General features: G+C 40.0%; 1 protein-coding gene across 3 annotated transcripts in view; it reads left to right on the forward strand.

The window, feature by feature from the left end:
• Positions 1-505: 505 nt before the first annotated feature.
• The window catches only part of LOC141132081 (uncharacterized), a 144,777-nt gene continuing 127,883 nt past the window's right edge, over positions 506-17,399 (forward strand). Inside the window, exons 1-2 of one of the 3 annotated variants that reach the window (XM_073620090.1) lie at positions 506-1,088; positions 1,182-1,241. In XM_073620090.1, coding sequence (XP_073476191.1) covers positions 966-1,088; positions 1,182-1,241 — 183 coding nt within the window. In that variant the 5' untranslated portion in view covers positions 506-965. The remainder of the gene's footprint in view (positions 1,089-1,181; positions 1,242-17,399) is intronic. The other 2 variants (XM_073620088.1, XM_073620089.1) reach the window with 2 other exon arrangements.

Genomic DNA, 17,399 nt, shown 5'->3' on the forward strand with positions numbered 1-17,399 from the left:
TAGGTGTGAACCCGGGCACAACCCTTAAAGTGCGGGGAGGGGGATGGGAGGGCCTACTGCAAGGATATTTTTTTTGTAGTTCCTAAGTGGGGCTTTAAAACACAGAGGTGTACTTTGGACTTAATTTTAGACTAGGACTGCCTTTGCAATTAAATGTTTGCTAATGAATGGAATTAAGACTCTTACAAATGATCATTTTTAAATGCTTCTCAATTACATAAGCATTTTCGTTGCGGTTTATTGGATGGTTTGTTTTTTAGTCCTATTACGAAATATTTTTAGGTCAGATTTGTTATTTGACCTAATTTTTCTATTTTTCAAATTTATTTTAACTGAAACAGTAGCTGAAAAAGCAAATATTTCCATTCACTCTGTATAAATGATGACTTGAAAGGCACTTGTACAATTAAATTCAGAAGCAGAATTGTCGTTATCTGACCTAGTTATCAGATTATTTGTGGGTGTTTGACTTTTCCTAGTCAAATACAAGAAGAAGACAGGCATTTATGATCAGCAGCTGCAAGCCTTCAGATGTTTCTGTAACTGCTGTACAAGTTCTTAATACAAGCAGAAAAGAGGCTCATTAATAAATACTTTGTCATCACAGGATTTATTGTTTTGCCAAATCCACATTCTTGCACTCTTGGGACCATATTTAAATACTTCCGGTTCCTCCGGTTCCTGTAAGCATTCCTGCCTCACATTTACAAACTGTACAAGAATAAAGCAGCAAGCGACAAGGCTGAGGATCGATAAGAAGGTGAAAGTCTGACCTTACAATGGCTTTACAAACCTGGCAAAGGATATAAAGGAAAAAAAAAAACTACAAAACAACTGAACAGACAGCAGAAGACAAGCATTGAAGAACAGAAGAAGTTGGAAGGACAGTTCAATAATAACCAAACTGAGTGACTGTTCCCTTGCTGTTACATTTCAGAATGTTACGTCCCTTATGATTCTAGAACATGAGATTGGCTGCTACATGTGCTTGCCTGTTCCTGATGCCTCTGGCTTTCATGCAAGGTGTAAGCGACTGTATAGTTAGTAAAAGGGCACCGTGTCATAACCTGTTCAATTTTGAAATCAAGGTAAGTGAAAATAACTTTCACTTTTATTCCTCCTCTTCGCATATTCTTTTGCAGATTTATTACCTGGTTAACATTGTGTACTTTTGCGTGCAGGACATGCCTACCCCAGAAAAACGACTCCTCATTTTCAACAACCACTTTGATCAACTCAGTGTAAGTTCAATTTCCTAATAAGTGAATACAACGGAAAAGTGTTTTCTTATAATGGGGAAAACTAAATATGGTATGACTGCTATTGTTTCTAATGTTTAATGTATTTCTTACACATTCCAACTACTGATGTGTGCAAATGTCTATTACAATTAGTGTTTAGGCACTTATGTGATTCTGTGATATGCTCCCTACATCAAGTGATGGTACTTTGTGGTATGCCTGTATAAATATGTGCGAATTACACAATCCCCATTGAAATTTGTAAGAAGTGATTGGAAATAAATAGAACTGATTCACAGTGACAAGCAAAGGGGTTGCGTGACCACTATACTTGCCATATATTTGCAGATAATTTCTGGGGACATCTTGCAGTTTGTCAGATGAATACTTGCATGTAATGCTTGTATAATCTAAATGCAATATATATATGTGGTTCCCAGTCAGTGTGTCTTCCACCTGTTTCTGAGCAGTTGCTTAGTACACGTGTGTCAGCTGAATGGTATACATTCTATTATATACATATAAAACCCAATAAAAAGCTTTTTTTTAACTAATTTAAAGCACTTAAATATTTCATTCATTTGTATGAATATTGATTCTTTGGTGCTATCTTTCATACTCTGTGGCTCACTATTTCTTGTTGTACTTATATGCTATTCACAAATTGACAATGTCTAGGAAACTGAACAATATGAATTCTGATGTTTTTCATTTATATCTTTTTTTTTTGTGAGGTTATAGTGGTAGAAGTGAGGAGGACTTAAAATGAGGTCTGTGGCTGGTTATCCAAAAAAATAATTTTTATACCTGTTTAGAGACTCTGCCTTAAGTTGGAGTGTCCTTAGCTTAATTTAGCGCATTTGCAGCTGGGTAGTAGCTAACTTGTGTTTTTTTTATGTTTTTTTGTGCTTAAGGTTTCTCCTTAGCTTAGGATGTTATTTCTGACTACTGCTGTTTAATTGTCTCCAGTAGTTAGTGTAAGAAGTAGCAATGTATTTGGTTGTGAATGTTTGAATTAAATTGCTTTGGCCAAGAAATGAAAGTTTTGCTTGAAAGAGATGTGAGCTGAAAGAAGTGGCTCAATATATGGAGCAACATTCTAGAAGGGTATTTTCAAATCCCTTATGGGCTGATGGTTGGACAGAATGCCATAGTGAGGAGGTCTTAGCCCCTGTTGGGGGCCTGAGTCAAGGCTCAAAAAATCCAGGCCATTCTGTGTTAAAGTAGAACTATAGGCAAAACCTATTTATTTTGGATAAAGAAGGGGAGGGTTATAACCCCGTCAGATTTGTATTTATTTGTTTACCATCTTTGTCCCATTGCAGAGATTCCTATTCACTTCCTGTCCCATAGCCAATCAGGAAGTGGGAGGAAATCCCTGCACATTAAGGGAATTCCATGTGGGGCCCCCAGGTCACTAGAATTAGATTAAGTAAGATTTCCCCTCTCGTACTTTTCTGGGGACAACACAAAAGTTTGTATTTTATTTTATTTTCACCTTCAATGATAATGGTAAACAAGACAAATAGAGAGGGTGAATCTCCTTAACAGGAGCTCAGACAGCAATAAAAACTGACACCTTTTCTAATCCATCTTTACTCTATACAAAACAAAACAAAAGTTTTGCCTTTAGTAATACTGCAAGGAAAGAGAAACAGGAAGATGGCTAACTGTCTGGAGCCTCTTTAGAGGGGTCTACTGCTCTGAAGAATGTTCACTAGAACTTGAGAGCTGTTGACAGATAGACATTGCTTGGAGACCTCATTACTCATCTCTCATTACTCACTATCTGTGACTGCTTGCATAGGGTTAGATTCCTATTAAGAGGTTGCTGTTAAAGTATTAGGGCTAACAGATGTTGTTCCTAAAGGATCTATTATAATTGGGAGGATGCTACTGAGCAAATTAGGGCCATCAATAGTTGCTGTTAGAGGATCTATTAGTAATGGAACGACTAATTCTGTTACTTCTGGGAGGCTGCTACAGAAACATTAAAGCACCATTCATTTTTTTTTTCTTTTTATAAAAAAAGCCTAGGATATTTTGCTATTTGTTTAAGTTTGGATATTTTGTTCCCCTAGCCCTCCCTCCACAAGTTTATTGTGCAAATAAAATATTGAAAAGACTAAAGTGATTGCCACTCAGCTGTTTGCTTTACTGCAGAAGAAGCCATGAAGATGTTAATATGATAGCCACACTGCCTTAAGGGACATTCCATGCTGCCTAGGTGCGAGGAGTGTTACACCTGTTTTATGTACAGATTTTTTTTTTTTTTATTTATTGACAGGTCATCCTTAACTGTTACTTTTACAAAGCTTAATAGGTGAAAGGAATCCAGTGTCATAGCATACAGAATGTTTTTTTTCTGCTGTAGAGTACATTTTGTAAGCTTTATCAAAGCAAAGTGGCAAGGGGACATACCTCTGTTTTCAGCTTAGCTTCAGGCATATCAATTCTTAATGCTGCATGATTGATGTTGGTGCATTTAAAAGTGTGGCTTTAAGTTACAACTTTTTAAATGGATATTATGTTTATTAGCTCTACTTATTTCAGTTACACTTTAATGTATTACAATTTTTAAGTCATATTTAATTGTTATAGAATGAAGCTTCTTTTAAAAGATTTCAGCTTAACAGCATAAGCAGATGCATGTTAAACGATTTAATAATGCAGAGTGACAAGAGGACATGCCTTCTTTGGCATCAGTTTAGCCTCAGGCAACATCAAGTAATTTTATTTTACTGATGTCAGTACATTCATGCAACAGAGATTAGGTTAATGTTCAAACTATATTTGGAGCAACTATATGTATTTTGTCAAAGAGGCTCTCAATATTTGGAAATGATTCAAAATTCAACTGTCATTTTGTAGACATTTGGTTTGATTAATAATTACCTGTGTGGCTAGTCAGTGTGTATGTGTGGGGTTTCAGCCAGTTGCAGAATTGAACTGTGTGATTCAAGGGCAAACTGAGACACCGGGGCACACCAGGAAAACGTACGTCTTGGGGCCCACCTAGCCAATTACTCACATTTTTCAACATGAGACAACTACACTGTTCATCCAATAACTATGCGTTTATTCCTGATACCACAACATGTCACAAACTAATTATACTTTTCATTGTATTTACCACATAGTAGTGCAAATTTGTGGCAAAGCTGCTTACAAAGGGGTAGAAATGTTGGTTCCTTGACAATATTCATGTAATGGGGGTTACTAGTCAGCAGACAAGCAAAATTGCCACTAACTAGATTAGTTCAGTGACTCCTGAACATTGGAGCTAACACTGGCCACTAGGAGCTTTTTACTCACCCTACCTTGATCCTTGGTCTCACTTCCCTGTGGCCCCAGTAACAATGCAACAGTGAAATGCCAGGTGCTAAAGGATCAAGAGATTCCAGAAAAACTCCACAGACAAAATTGCAGCCAGAGGAGGCTGAATACCTTTCTCCACACCTCTTCACTGAAGTTGTGGACACTTCCTCCCTAGATTGCATGCCCTGTTCACTGGGCAATGCAAGAGAAGCAAGGGAGATTGTCTGGGACACCGCTTTGGTATCCAAATCCAGACCATGATACAGGCTGAGCTCACGGCCACTACAAACACACTAACAAATAGCCTCACACATGAAATCCATAAAATAGGAGCCTGCGCAGACCAGCTGGAATGCAAACTGGATGATGTTATCATGGTGCTGGATTCCCAAGAGAAAGACTGACATGTTCGCGTTTATGTACTAAAGACTGTTCACTTTGAAAGGAAACTTTCCCCAGAACTTAGTATATGAGATAAAGCTCTTCTGACATCCATCATTCAACCATGTGCAAGCAAAATTCCTTAAAAGGTGACATTTCACTACATTCACTAAACTCTTGGGAAAATTCTCTTGCAAGGTGCACCTTTTTCTTGCAAAGTGGACAGCCCATTTGCCTTTAGTAAATGGGCTCCAATGCCTCCAATAAGTAATAATTTCTCCTCTGCCCTTACTAAAATCGAAGATCATGAAAATAATGTTAGAAGGGGGAATTTAAAAATAATAGGTCTCCCAGAGACCATAGAGGATCTCGCTTCCACTGTTTGATGTTTCAACAATAAAAATACCTATTGAAAGCCTAGAATTTGATCAGATATACCTTTCCCTTAGACAAAACAGACCAGAGGGACCTAGGGACATTACAGTAGAGTCAACATTCTGTCAGACAATGGAAATCAAAATGCTGGCAGCAAGGGATTGCAGGCAGCTTATATTTCCAGGATACCCATTTAAAAATATGCAGATCTAGCACCTTTTATCATATAAAAAATGCATAGAACTCAAACAATGCTTCAATGTGTTGCAGACATTTGAAATCCCATATAGATGGGGCTTTCTCTTGAAGCTCTCTTTCAACTACAACAGTAAAGTGAAAACAGTAACCACTCCCTCTGAAACATGTAATCTTCTTGAGTTTCTTCCTGCATATTTGCAATATTTGCCACAGTCAATTCCAAACCAATGATTTGTCTGCCAAAGTCCACTTTTGGAAAGAAAGTGAAGAGTTTCCTTGAAACAGGCTAAAGCACATCTCCACCCTAATCCATTGTGTCCTGCTTGACCACTTGTGTAAGATCTAAAAGCACCCTGCCTAATTTACCTTCTCATTGTGGTAAAGTTTTATATTTCCTGAATCCTACATGTGGCCTGTATGAGCTGCTCTGTTTTTGTTTATATTTTGCTACTGTTTGGAAGCCGTGATTGTTAGCTATGTCTGTAATTCCAAGAAGATCTTCTTCTGTTAGATAGGACATCTGTATACAATTCCTGTCATGTTGCATTACTAAACTAGCCTAACAGGAGTGCCTAGTGCCTGGACTGGAACTCTTGCTCCCTTTGCATTCTTTTAGAGGATTCACTTTTGTTATAAACTCTTTTTTTTTTTTGAGCCCAGCATTGTCTCATTTAAAAATCCCGCAATCAACTCCACCAAACTATTAGAAATGTCTATTCGTGCATATAGTGTACCAGCGCTTTACCAAATTGACTGACCCACAAAACTGAATTGGGTCTAATAAAGCATTCTTTTTTTTAAAACTCAATATCTTCACTGTTGAATAAGATCTTCCTCGGATGTCCCCACATATATCCCCCCCCCCCAAAAATGATATAGTGTAGTGTGTTCTTAATCAATGAAACATTACTAATTGTGCTCACATGTGTAAGTGACACCATGCCATACAACACCACATGACTTGTGTCTTCTTCATGCCCCCATTTGCTTACATTCTTACCAGACTCATAATCTTTAATAATTTATACCCCAATAAAACCTCCTTTTACAGTCCCACTGTTAATCTTCAATATTCCTCACGCGTAATCTCCAAAAAAAAAAAAAAAAAAAAAACCTCACAACAGTGTAATACATTCATAAACCTTTAAATCACATACATGAATGGTGCTCACATTTTATGTGCTTTCAATTGTGCAAAATCAAACACCTGTGGTCCTCCTCACCATGGGAGCTTTCTACCACACTTCAAACAAGGGGTTCAGTGATTGCGCTTGTACAACTTTCTCAAATTTCTTCTTGGTGCTCCCAATTGTGGCGCTCCCCAATGTGCAGTTGAACATAAAGCATCAGATTCCTTCTAGACAATTTTCACAGCAGCCAGCTCCTCACTCACGTTGTTCCTTGCCAAGCTGGTATCTGGCCATGCTCCCACTCCTACTCGAACAATCCAAGCATACGTGTTCCCAGAGCCATCTTGCGTATCATGGATTGTGCTTACATAGTTACATAGTTACATACATAGTTACATAGTAGGTGAGGTTGAAAAAAGACACAAGTACCATCAAGTCCAACCTATGTGTGTGATTATGTGTCAGTATTACATTATATATCCCTGTATGTTGCGGTCATTCAGGTGCTTATCTAATAGATTCTTGAAGCTATCAATGCTCCCTGCTGAGACCACTGCCTGTGGAAGGGAATTCCACATCCTTGCCGCTCTTACAGTAAAGAACCCTCTACGTAGTTTAAGGTTAAACCTCTTTTCTTCTAATTTTAATGAGTGGCCACGAGTATTGTTAAACTCTCTTCTGCAAAAAAGTTTTATCCCTATTGTGGGGTCACCAGTACGGTATTTGTATATTGAAATCATATCCCCTCTCAAGCGTCTCTTCTCCAGAGAGAATAAGTTCAGTGCTCGCAACCTTTCCTCATAACTAATATCCTCCAGACCCTTTATTAGCTTTGTTGCCCTTCTTTGTACTCGCTCCATTTCCAGTACATCCTTCCTGAGGACTGGTGCCCAGAACTGGACAGCATACTCCAGGTGCGGCCGACCAGAGCCTTGTAGAGTGGGAGAATTATCGTTTTATCTCTGGAGTTGATCCCCTTTTTAATTCATGCCAATATTCTGTTTGCTTTGTTAGCAGCAGCTTGCCATTGCTGAGCCTATCATCTACTAGGACCCCCAGGTCCTTTTCCATCCTAGATTCCCCCAAAATCCCCCAAAAACGTCTGACCACTGTCTATGAACAGCTGGAGACCTGTGAATGCTGGAAGGGATAAAACAGGTATGAAGACTGGCATGTGGTGAGAATGATCACATGGGGATAGGTTTTGCACATAAAATGTGAGCAGTATTCATGTATGTGATTTGAAGTTTTATGAACGTATTACACTATTATGAACCAAGAAGAAATTTGAGAACGTTGTACAAGCGTAATCACTGAACCCTTTGTTTGGAGTTGTTTGGGGGATTACGCATGAGGATTATTAAAGATTAACAGTGGGACTGTAAGAGGAGGTTTTATTGGGATATAAGCTATTAAAGATTTAGAATCTGATAAGAATGTAAGCAAATGAAGAAGATACAAGTCATATGGTGTTGTATAGCATGGTGTCACTTACACATGTGAGCAAAATTAGTAAATATTATGTTTTATTGATTGAGAGCATACTACACTATATTTTTTTTTCTTTTTTGGGTATATATGTGAGGACATCTGAAAAAGATCTTATTCAATAGTGAAGACACAGAGTTTTGGAAAAAATGCTTTATGCATGAAGAGACATTTATAATAGTTTGTTGGAATTGATTGTAGGATTTTTTATTGAGACGCATGTTTGCCGGACACTTTTGCTCCATGTTCATATGTGAATGGGGGTGCTTTACAGACCCTGTTCTTCAGATAGACCATAATCTACCATGCACCCCTTGAGTAACTTCAGACCAGGCTTAGAAAGTTTTAGAAACTTTTACTAAGAACTTCTCAAAGCAAAGTCCAGGAATACTGTTGAAGTGCAAGATATTTCCAAACTCTAACTTCCTAAACTAAAGCTGCCCAGGCATACCTTGACAAAGGTTCAAGTCCACGATCGGCATTGTCCAGACACTTGGCAGCTTTTTCGGTAATCCGGTGTTCAGTAGAACCCCATGGCGCAGCGGTCCTTCTCAGTATCCCATGTCGATTGCAGCCAGAAGCAGGAACGGGTGGGGGGGCTAGGGGTCACAGCTTTCCCACTTTTTTAACACAAGCTGGGAAGGGAGGGCCCAAAAAGCAAAGGAAAGGAGTCAGAACCTAGTTAACCACTTCACAGCCTGGGCAGGCTAACTAACTCACTACAACATAAACCCATATTTGTAGGCAACCTGCCAAAACTTCCCCTTTCATTTTTGCAAGCTGTTACAGATTGCAGACAATACACATAAAACAACAGCATGTACAATAATTAGCAGGGATGCAAACATATCAACTTCATGTTAAAGTGGCAAAACTACAACATGTTACAGTAAACATACATGAGTACATTGCTGGTAGGTACTACACATAGAAGGCTGGACTCGAATACAAGGTCCATTCTCCCAACACCAGATGCTTCCTTCCAATTTGGCACACCATGGGTTAGGTGCAACTGGGCTTTACAAGCTTGATCTGGTTCATGTATATGTGCCAGCCAATAATAATTTCACGATAAAGCCGGTGGTACGCCGCCTCTATGAACTCATTCTGGTCACGAAAGTCTCTTAGATGCTCTGGTATCCTTAGTTTCTCCCATATGGCTTGACTGTATTATTATTATACACAATTTATATAGCGCCAACAGTTTACGCAGCGCTTTACAATGTAGAGGGGGACAGCACAATGATAGCACAGTTCAATACAGAAGGGACATGAGGGCCCTGCTCGTAGAGCTTACATTCTAAAGGGAGGGGGTAGTGGTACAAAAGGTAATAGATGCAGGGAATGATTTGATGGGGGGTGGCTCGAGGACAGTTGTTAGGTGGATGTGGGATAGGCTTAACTGAATAAGTGAGTTTTAAGGGATCTCCTAAAGGTGGACAGGTTAGGGGCTGATCGGATATACCAGGGCAGGGAATTCCAGGCAGGGAATTCCAGAGGATGGGAGAGGCTCTGGAGAAGTCCTGAAGGTGAGCAGGAGAGGAGGTAACAAGGGAGCTAGAGAGAAGGAGGTCCTGGGAGGAGCGGAGGGGACTGCATTAACCACTTGGCGAGTGGCACAATTACGTACATGTACGTCATTTTGCGTCATTGTGCCTGCCCTGGGTTAGGATCGCGCAGCGCGCCCCTCCTGTGACTGCTATGTCCACAGGACACAGTGGATTACAGTTGACAGTGATTGGTAACCGGATATCATGTGATTGCTATGATTGATCATAGCGATCACATGATAATAATGTATACAACCTGTCATGAATGGCATTCCATTATTGAACAGCTTGCTTACTGTTGTGATCTGTGATTAGCCCACAGCAATTACATGGTATCTGGCTACCTGTACCATGTGATTAGCTGTAGCCAATTGTTGTAATATATAGATGAGGAGTCATATTTATTGTTATTATTGGTTTTGAGGCAAGACTACGCTAGCTGATATGAAATGTAAATTCCTCTAATCCAAAAGGAATTTTCACGCAGCAACTTGGTTTCTCCAGAGAGAGGCATTTATTGGCTTTCAGAACAATCAACAGAGGTACAGACAGGGTAGATGACAGGGTACTTGGAATATTCATGCAACAATCAGACACCTTCAGAGAACCCAGTTTTTCCTGTCATAACTTAGCCAAAAGAACCTTCCCTAATATACATGATAGGTAATGCCTCTTGGACAGCATTGTTAATTTTGGCAGCAAATTTTGATTTTGGTTTAGTCTTATGCTGCGTACACACGGTCGGATTTTCCGAGGGGAAATGTTCGATGTGAGCTTGTTGTTGGAAATTCCGACTGTGTGTATGCTCCATCGAACATTTGCTGTGTTTCAAAGCAAATGTTTGAGAGAAGGTTTTCAAATTTTCCGACAACAAAACTTGTTGTCGGAAAGTCCGGTCGCGTGTACACAAGTCTGTCACACAAAAGTTCACGCATGCTCTGAATCAAGCAGAAGGAGCCGCACGGTTATTGAACTTCCTTTTTCTCGGCTCATCATATGTGTTGTATGTCACCTCATTCTCACGTTCGGAATTTTGGGCCAACATTTGTGTGACCGTGTATATGCAAGACAAGTTTGAGCCAACATCCTTCAGAAAAAAATCCACGGTTTTGTTGTCGGAAAATCCGATCGTGTGTACGGGGCATTAGTCTTTTGACTAAAATGCCATTTTAGTTTTAGTCCTATTTTAGTCATCTGCAATTGTTTTAGTTTAAGTCATATTTAGTCAACTAAAATCTCCAGTACATTTTAGTACACTGAAATCATTTTAGTCAACTAAAATAATTTTAGTCAAAAAAAATCAAATGGGTTTAGTTAATTTATTATGCATTATTTAAGCATTTCTCTACAATTTCTAAACTCATTATATACTCCTGGAGTGAAAAATAAAATATGATATTATTTATGGTATTAATGTTTGAACATGCACTACATACACAGAATTAGTCATTATATAACGTCTTTAACCACTTGCCCACTGGGTACTTAAACCCCTTTCCTAACAAGACCAATTTTCAGCTTTCTGTGCTCTCACATTTCGATTGACAATTACTCAGTCATGCAACACTGTACCCATATGATTTGTTTCCTTTTTTTCACACAAATAGAGCTTTCTTTTAGTGGTATTTGATCACCTCTGGGTTTTTATTTTTTGTGCTATAAGTGAAAAAAGACCGAAATTTTTAAAAAAAATGCATTTTTCTTCATTTCTGTTATAAAATTTTGCAAATTAGTCATTTTTCTTCAGAAATTTTGGCCAAAATGTACACTTCTACATATCTTTGGTGAAAATAACCCAAATCAGTGTAAATTATTTAGTCTTTGTGAAAGTTATAGAGTCTACAAGCTGTGGTTCTAATCACTGAAAATGAATCACACTTGATCACACCTGATGTACTGAAGGCCTATCTAATTTCTTGAGACCCTAACAAGCCAGGACAGTACAAATACCCCCCAAATGACCCCTTTTTAGAAAGTAGACAGTCCAAGGCATTTAGTAAGAGGCATTGTGAGTTTTTTTAAGTTTTTTTTCCCCCACAATTCTTTGCAAAATGAAGATTTTTTTTACTTTTTTTTCACAAAATTGTCATATTAACGGATTATTTCTCTCACACATGATATTCATACCACAAATTACACCCCAAAACACATTCTGCTACTCCTCCTGAGTATGACAATACCACATGTGTGAGACTTTTTCACAGCCTGGCCACATACAGAGGCCCAACATGCAGGGAGCACCATCAGGCATTCTAGGAACTTAAATTACACATATAATTTCTAGACTACCTCTTACATTTTTGATGGTCCTGGACAATCAAAACGCCCCAAAAAATGACCCCATTTTGAACATGTAATTTTTTCCCACAATTTTTTTAAACATATGGAAAGAAAATGAAAACACATTTTTTTACACAAAGTTGTCCATGTATAAGATATTTCTAATACCTAGCATGTACATAGCAAAAATTACACCCCAAAACGCATTCTGCTACTCCTCCTGAGTATGACAATACCACATATGTGAGACTTTTTCACAGCTTGGCAACATACAGAAGCCCAACATGCAGGAAGCACCATCAGGCGTTCTAAGGGCATACATTTTAAATCTACTTTTTAATCTACTGAGAACTGATGTGGCATGGATGAGTACTGATATGGCATGGATGTGGCGTGGATTTGGCATGGATGAGAACCGATGTGGCATGGATATGGCACGGATGACTACTGATGTGCCATGGATGTGGCACTGATGTGGCATGGATGAGTATTGATGTGCCATGGATGTGGCACTGATGTGGCATGGATGTGGCAAGGATGGGCTCTGATGTGGCATGGATGTGGCACGGATGAGCACTGATGTGGCATGGATGTGGTACGGATGAGCACTGATGTGGCATGGATGAGAACTGATGTGCCATGGATATGACATGGATAAGTACTGATGTAGCATGGATGTGGCATGGATGAGCACTGATGTGACATGGATGTGGCCTGGATGATCACTAATGTAGCACAGATGATCACTGATGTGCCACAAATGATCACTGATGTGGCATGGATGTGGCACAGATGATCACTGATGTTGCATGGATGTGGCACGGATGATCACTGATGTGGCATGGATGTGGCACGAATGAGCAATGATGTGGCACAGATGAGCATGAATGAGCCATGGATGGGGTTGGATGAGACATGAATGTGGATGGATGACCCATGGATGGAGCATGGATGAGCCATGGATGGAGCATGAATGAACCATGGATGGAGCACGGATGGAGCATGGATGGATGAGCCATGGATGGAGCAAGCATGGAGCATGGATGGAGCACGAATGGAGCATGGATGGATGGATGAGCCATGGATGGAGCACGGATGGAGCATGGATGAGCCATGGATGGAGCATGCATGGAGCATGGATGGAGCATGGATGGATGGATGAGCCTTGGATGGAGCACAGATGGAGCATGGATGGATGGATGAGCCATGGATGGAGCATGGATGGATGAATGAGCCATGGGTGGAGCACGGATGGAGAACACATGGAGCATGAATGGATGAGCCATGGATGAGCACGGATGAAGCATGGATGGATCACGAATGGAGCATGGATGGGCAAAGATCAGCACTGTGGGAACTTCAGATCCAGCCCACAGCGCTGCTGTGGAGAGGGGAGGAGCCAAACCAGACAAGCTTCGGTTTGTTTACAAATGATCACGCCGTCTTTGGATGGCCTGCTCACATGGTAAGGGGCTGCTGTCATTGGCCCTTTACCCTGATCCGTGACACGCTGGGTCTGGGAGACCCAACGCTCATGGAGATTCCTGCGTTCCCCTGAATAGGAACAAGTCTTCACCGTTAAAGCAGTCCCGGACCTTCAGTTATTTTTTCATCTTTCCATCTATTAAATCTTTTGCCCCATTTTTTTCTGCCAGTAAATACCCTATACAGCTCACTTCCTCTTTCTAGTCTGGTCATTTGCCTAGGCTAGTGACTGACTTTTTGTTAAGCTCTCTCTCACTCTGGTGAGAGTTTGCCAGTGTTTCGTCAGATTAGGCGACTCGTCAGATTTCGTAACAGAAGTGACGTTCCGCCACGGCCATCTTGGTCCACCCACACTCGGCCACAGTAAGCCTACAGTCTGAAGTCGCCAAGCGGACATCTTTTTACACCCACTGAAATCTTGCATTTCACACTTATTTTTACCACTAAGCTGAGCTTATATCCCGAAATACAGTATTTAGAAGTCTGTGACGCTGTTTTCATGTTGAATTTTAAAAGCAGCGGCAAGCCTGCTATTCTCACACGTTTGCTAATGTGACAGAAGACCGATGCTTTTAAAATTCAACATCAAAACATTGTCACGGATCTCTAAATACTGTAATTGACATATATAAGCATAGTTTAGTGCTAAAAATAAGTGTTAAAATGCAAGATTTCGTTGGGTGTAAAAAGATGTCTGTTTGCCTGTAGGCTTGGTGTGGGCGAGTGCGGGGTGTACCAAGATGGCCGTCACGGAACGTCACTTCGGTTACGAAATCTGACGTGTCGTCTAATCTGATGGAACACCAGCAAGGGAGGGGGAGGGGCAGGAGAGTGGAGGAGGGATGAGTCACAGGAAAGCTGCAGGGCTGGAGGGGGCTGGATGAGGGAGGAGACAGGAGGAGACTGCAGAGAGACCCATGTGTATTCATCGAGAGAGGAGACATGTGCAGGCAAGCAGTGGTGTGTGTGTGTGTCTGTCTGTCTGTATGTGTGAATGTGTGTATGTGTGTGTGTCTATCTGTATGTGTGTCTGTGTGTATATGTGTGTGTGCCTGTCTGTCTGTGTGTGTCTGTGTAAATCCAGGAAGTGAACAGGCAGCAGCTTCAGCTGCCCACAGTTAACACTGATGCAGCCAGACTGAGTGGAAGGAGATTTCTGCAGCATATTTGGCAAGTACAGAATCGCAGTATATATAAAATAATATGCAAAGTGGTTGGAGGGAAGCTTCAGAATGGCAAAGATGTTTTTATTACAAATTATGTGAGCAGACTGCAGTTCTGCCCACCGCTGCAAAAATGAAAAGCCAGCAGCTACACATACTGCAGCTGCTGACTTTTAATAATCGGACACTTACCTGTCCTGGAGTCCAACGATGTCCGCACCGCAGCTGATGTTTCCATCAGCTGTCGGGTGCTGCCGTCGCCATTACAGGTAAGGGAACCTGGCAGTTTAGCCTTGTGGCTTCATGCCGGGAACCCTACTGTGCATGCGCGAGGCTCCGCTCCTCTCTCCTACTGGTCTGGCAGCAGGGGGAGGAGGAGGGAGCCGAGTGGTGAAGTCATGGGCCACGGCCCGGACTCCCAGAAGTGGGAACAGGATACCTGTCTAAGACAGGTATCCGCTACCCCCGAAAGGTGCCAAATGTGGCACCAGAGTGGGAGAGGAGACAAGTCAGCTGAAGTTCCACTTTTGGGTTCAAATGCTTACCAGTGGAGGAATATGAATGAAATAAAAGAAGTGTAGAGGACAAAGGAGATCATACTATGGAACTTACAGTTTTAGAGAACGCATTCAGATACGTGGGGACACTGTGAAAGGCATAGTCGGAAGGGTGGATAGAGATCATAAGGTTCTAATTATTCTGTGGAATACTGCTTGGACTTACCCAGAAGGAAGTGAGCGTCATAGGAGTACAAATTTAATATTAGTGGATGATGAAGAGTGATAATAACTATTATTGTAAAATGAATCTCCGCCACAATGTGGTTCTTTACCAGAGAGAGAGACATTTACTGGATTCCAGAACAGTCCACAAGGTACTTACAAGAGATGACAAAATCCAGAAGAGTATTTTTAGGTATTACAATGACCAGAGGCCCTCAGAGTCCTATTCAAAACACTTAGTCGCTTTCTGTTATGACAAGTATAGAGGCAATTCACCCATCCAGCATATACTGTATATACCCTATGTATATTATGCACATAAGTTGCTTCCATGCATGCAATAAGGTGTGTTATATTCTAGACCCATGCTTCCATTATCATGATGAATGAATGAGTTTAACAGCTAAAAAACTTCGATAGATAGATAGATAGATAGATAGATAGATAGATAGATAGATAGATAGATAGATAGATAGATAGATAGATAGATAGATAGATAGATAGATAGATAGATAGATAGATAGATAGATAGATAGAAAATTACACTTACAATATACTACATCAATCACAGATCACAACCATAAGCAAGCTGTTCATGAATGGTTAATACATAAAAATCTTGCTTATATCACGATCTTCATTGTATAAGCAATAACAGTGTAAAAAAAAAATCTCCAATCACCCCTCCCCCCAGAGAAGTACTATGTCATCATGATGTCACCGTGCTACTCTAATGACAGGATGTAAAAAAAAGAGTGAAGTAAAAAAAAATGTAAAAAATGTTGTATCTGATTTCAAGCATTGGCTGTATCTATCTTGAAACTTGAAAAAAATAAGATGAAACAGAAAACGCTCATTTTATTACAAGAATACAGCACACAATATGTGCATCTTGCAGTTGTTTGCTGTGTCCTAATGATAGTTCCGGAATAAAACATTAATTTGAGCTCTCATTTCTCCTATCATCAGATGGCAGGCACACAGCACAAACAGATGTAATCCAGTTTCAGTGATCTAACTTGGCAGCTCCCCAACTGCACATGCTGTTAACAATTAACCTTCCATTTAGCTACTGGGAACTAAGGAACAATTATGCAATCCAGCACAGTGGCTAAATGGTTAGCACTTCTGCCTAGCAGCACTAGGGTTCATGGTTTGAATCCCAACCACAGCACTACCTGCACGGAGTTTCTGCCACCACTCCAAAGACATGCTGGTAGGTTCATTGGCTCATATCTAAATTGGCCCTAGTTTGTGTTAATGCCAGTTAGGGACCTTAGATTGTAAATTCCTCCTGGAAGACAATGACTGATGTGAAGTTATAATATACTCTACAATATATGTAAATTGATGGTTCTATATAAGTACCTGTAATAAATAAACCACAAGCCACCATTTGAAAGTTGCTATTAACAGAGTACTCTCTCTCTAACCATATATGACAATGGAGGGCATTTGAGTGACCAACCAACAATATTTAGCACCATCACATCATTTTTTTTTTTATTGCATTTTAGTGTAAATATGAGATTTGAGGTCTTTTTGACCCCAGATTTCATATTTAAGAGGTCCTGTCATGCTTTTTTTCTATTACAAGGGATGTTTATATTCCTTGTAATATGAATAAAAATGACGCATTTTTTAAAAAAAAAGAACAGTATAAAAATAAAAAATTAAAATAAATAAGACAAATTTTTTTTTTTGGTAACATGCGCCGTCCCGCCACACTCGCATGCAGAAGCGAACGCATATGTGAGTAGCGCCTGCATATGAAAACAGTGTTCAAACCACACATGTGAGGTATCGCCGCAATCATTAGTGCGAGAGCAATAATTCTAGCCCTAGACATCCTCTGTAACTCAAAACATGCAACCTGTAGAATTTTTTAAACGTCGCCTATGAAGATTTTTAGGGGTATAAGTTTGTCACCATTCCACGAGCGGGTGCATTTTTGAAGCGTAACAAGTATCAATTTACATTATCTTTTACAATAAAAAAAAAATTGGGCTAACTTTACTGTTGTCTTATTTTTTAATGCAAAAAAGTGTATTTTTTCCCAATAAAAGTG

This window comes from Aquarana catesbeiana, linkage group LG03 (assembly GCF_042186555.1).
Source record: "Aquarana catesbeiana isolate 2022-GZ linkage group LG03, ASM4218655v1, whole genome shotgun sequence".
NCBI lineage: Eukaryota > Metazoa > Chordata > Amphibia > Anura > Ranidae > Aquarana > Aquarana catesbeiana.